This window comes from Onychostruthus taczanowskii, unplaced genomic scaffold, assembly GCF_017590055.1.
Source record: "Onychostruthus taczanowskii isolate IOZ18803 unplaced genomic scaffold, ASM1759005v1 scaffold188, whole genome shotgun sequence".
In the NCBI taxonomy this organism is placed as follows: domain Eukaryota; kingdom Metazoa; phylum Chordata; class Aves; order Passeriformes; family Passeridae; genus Onychostruthus; species Onychostruthus taczanowskii.
In genome coordinates, this window is record NW_024499106.1 from 563,976 (window position 1) to 565,776 (window position 1,801).

The 1,801-nt window shown below is 77.2% G+C and overlaps 2 protein-coding genes across 2 annotated transcripts in view; one reads left to right on the forward strand and one right to left on the reverse strand.

Annotated features, from left to right (window-relative positions):
* OS9 (OS9 endoplasmic reticulum lectin) overlaps positions 1 to 1,260 on the reverse strand; it is a 7,386-nt gene extending 6,126 nt beyond the window's left edge. The window contains exon 1 of the mRNA XM_041401241.1: positions 1,073 to 1,260. Coding sequence (XP_041257175.1) covers positions 1,073 to 1,237 — 165 coding nt within the window. The 5' untranslated portion in view covers positions 1,238 to 1,260. The remainder of the gene's footprint in view (positions 1 to 1,072) is intronic.
* Positions 1,261 to 1,373: 113 nt separating this feature from the next.
* The window catches only part of B4GALNT1 (beta-1,4-N-acetyl-galactosaminyltransferase 1), a 9,349-nt gene continuing 8,921 nt past the window's right edge, over positions 1,374 to 1,801 (forward strand). Inside the window, exon 1 of the mRNA XM_041401242.1 lies at positions 1,374 to 1,385. Within this exon, the coding sequence (XP_041257176.1) occupies positions 1,374 to 1,385 (12 nt within the window). The remainder of the gene's footprint in view (positions 1,386 to 1,801) is intronic.

A 1,801-nucleotide genomic window follows, 5' to 3' on the forward strand; every position in this document is an offset into this window, starting at 1 on the left:
CCCCACCCGGACAAACCGCAGCCTTGCCCCGCCCAGCCCCCACCCTGTCCCTGTCCCACGGTGGGTGACAGCACAGCCCTGGGCTGCCCCAGCAGCTGCGGGGGGCTCTGGACCCCCCAAAACCCCTCAGAGGCTCCCCACAGCTCCAGGAGCCCCGGGACAAACCGGGACAAACCGGGGCAGCAGCGGCTGCGGGGCGTGTCCCCCCCCCGGGACAAACCGGGGCTGCGGGATGTCCCCCCCCCCACCTCCCGGACCGGGGGACCCGAAACACGAAGTGACACTTCTGTCCCCTCCCCCGCATCCGGAACATCTGGCGGCAGCTGCAGCGCGAGCACCGGGGGGGTCACGGCAACCCCAGGGACCCCCGCCCGGCCGTGCCCGCGGAGCCGCTCCGCTCACAGGTACGGACACCGGGACCCCCCCCGAGCCCTGCCCTGCCCGGGACCCCCCGAGCCCTGCCCGGGACCCCCGAGCTCGGCCCCGGATCAGCCCCGGCAGCGCCCCCGACCCCTGCCCGGTGTCCCCGGAGCCGCTGATTCCCGCCGGGCCCCGGCCCCTGCCCGTGCCCAGCCCTACCCGGGACCCCCCCGGCCCTGGATCAGCCCCGGCAGCGCCCGCGACCCCGCCCCGGTGCCTCCGGCTCCGTTCTCGGCCCCTGCAGGGAGGGACCCCCGGCCGGGCTCCACTGCCCAGCCGTGACCGGGGACCCGGGCCCGGTTCAGCCCCTGATCGGTGCCCCGGTCCGGTCCCTGATCGGTGCCCCGGTCCGGTCCCTGATCGATGCCCCGGTCCGGCCCCTGATCGATGCCCCGGTCCGGCCCCTGATCGATGCCCCGGTCAGCCCTGACCCCTGCCCCGGGCCCGGTTCAGCCGTGACCGGAGCCCCGCCCCGGATCGCCCCGCACAGCCGCTCCCGGTCCCCGTTCCCCCCCGCCGCGGGGCCCTCCTGACCCGCAGCCGGCGCCCCGCTGCTCGGCAGCCCCTTGGCCGGTGCGCCGGTCCCGGCGGAGCCCCCGGGCCGCCCCCGCCTCCCCCTCCCGCAGCCGTTGGCCCCGGTGCCGCGGCGCACCTGCCCGGCCAGCACGGGCTCGGCCAGGATCTCGAGGCCGTACTTGAGCTCGCTGAGCTCCTGCAGGTTGAGCGCGGCCCGGGCCCCGCGGAGGGGCCACCCCGGGCCGAGCAGCGCCAGCAGAGCCAGCGCCGCCACCGGCCCCGGGCCCCGCCGCGCCGCCATCTTCCCCCGCCGCCGCCGCTTCCGCTTCCGCCCGCACCTCCCCGGGGCCGCCCCGGCCCCGCTGCTTCGTGTTGTGATTGGTCTGAGTGTCTGCCTGTCAACGGCAAGAGCGATTTTGATTGGACGATCTGCGGGGATGACGCTACCGGTTGTGAGGCCGCGGGGGCGAGGTGGTTGCGAGGCCGGGGCTTGCGGCGATTGGCCGGAGCCCGCGATGGCGGCAGCCAATGGCGAGGCGGGGCGCGGCCGGCCGCCATGACGTAACGCCTGGCGGTTTCCCATTGGCCGAGCGGGATGCAGGCGATCCCCGCGTGCTGATTGGCGGAGAGCCCCGAGCATCCCGGGGGGATCACGTGATTACCGGAGCCGGGAGGGGCGAGCGGGGCCGCCCCCGGCGCCATCCCCCGGCACTGCTGCCCCGGCCTCCTCCTGACCCCGCCCAAGCTTCTCCGAGCGCCCCCGGGAGCCCTCAGCCCCCGGGACCCCCTCAACCCCCGGGACCCCCCAACCCCCGGGACCCCTCAGCCCCGGGAGCCCTCAACCCCCGGGACCCCTCAGCCCCGG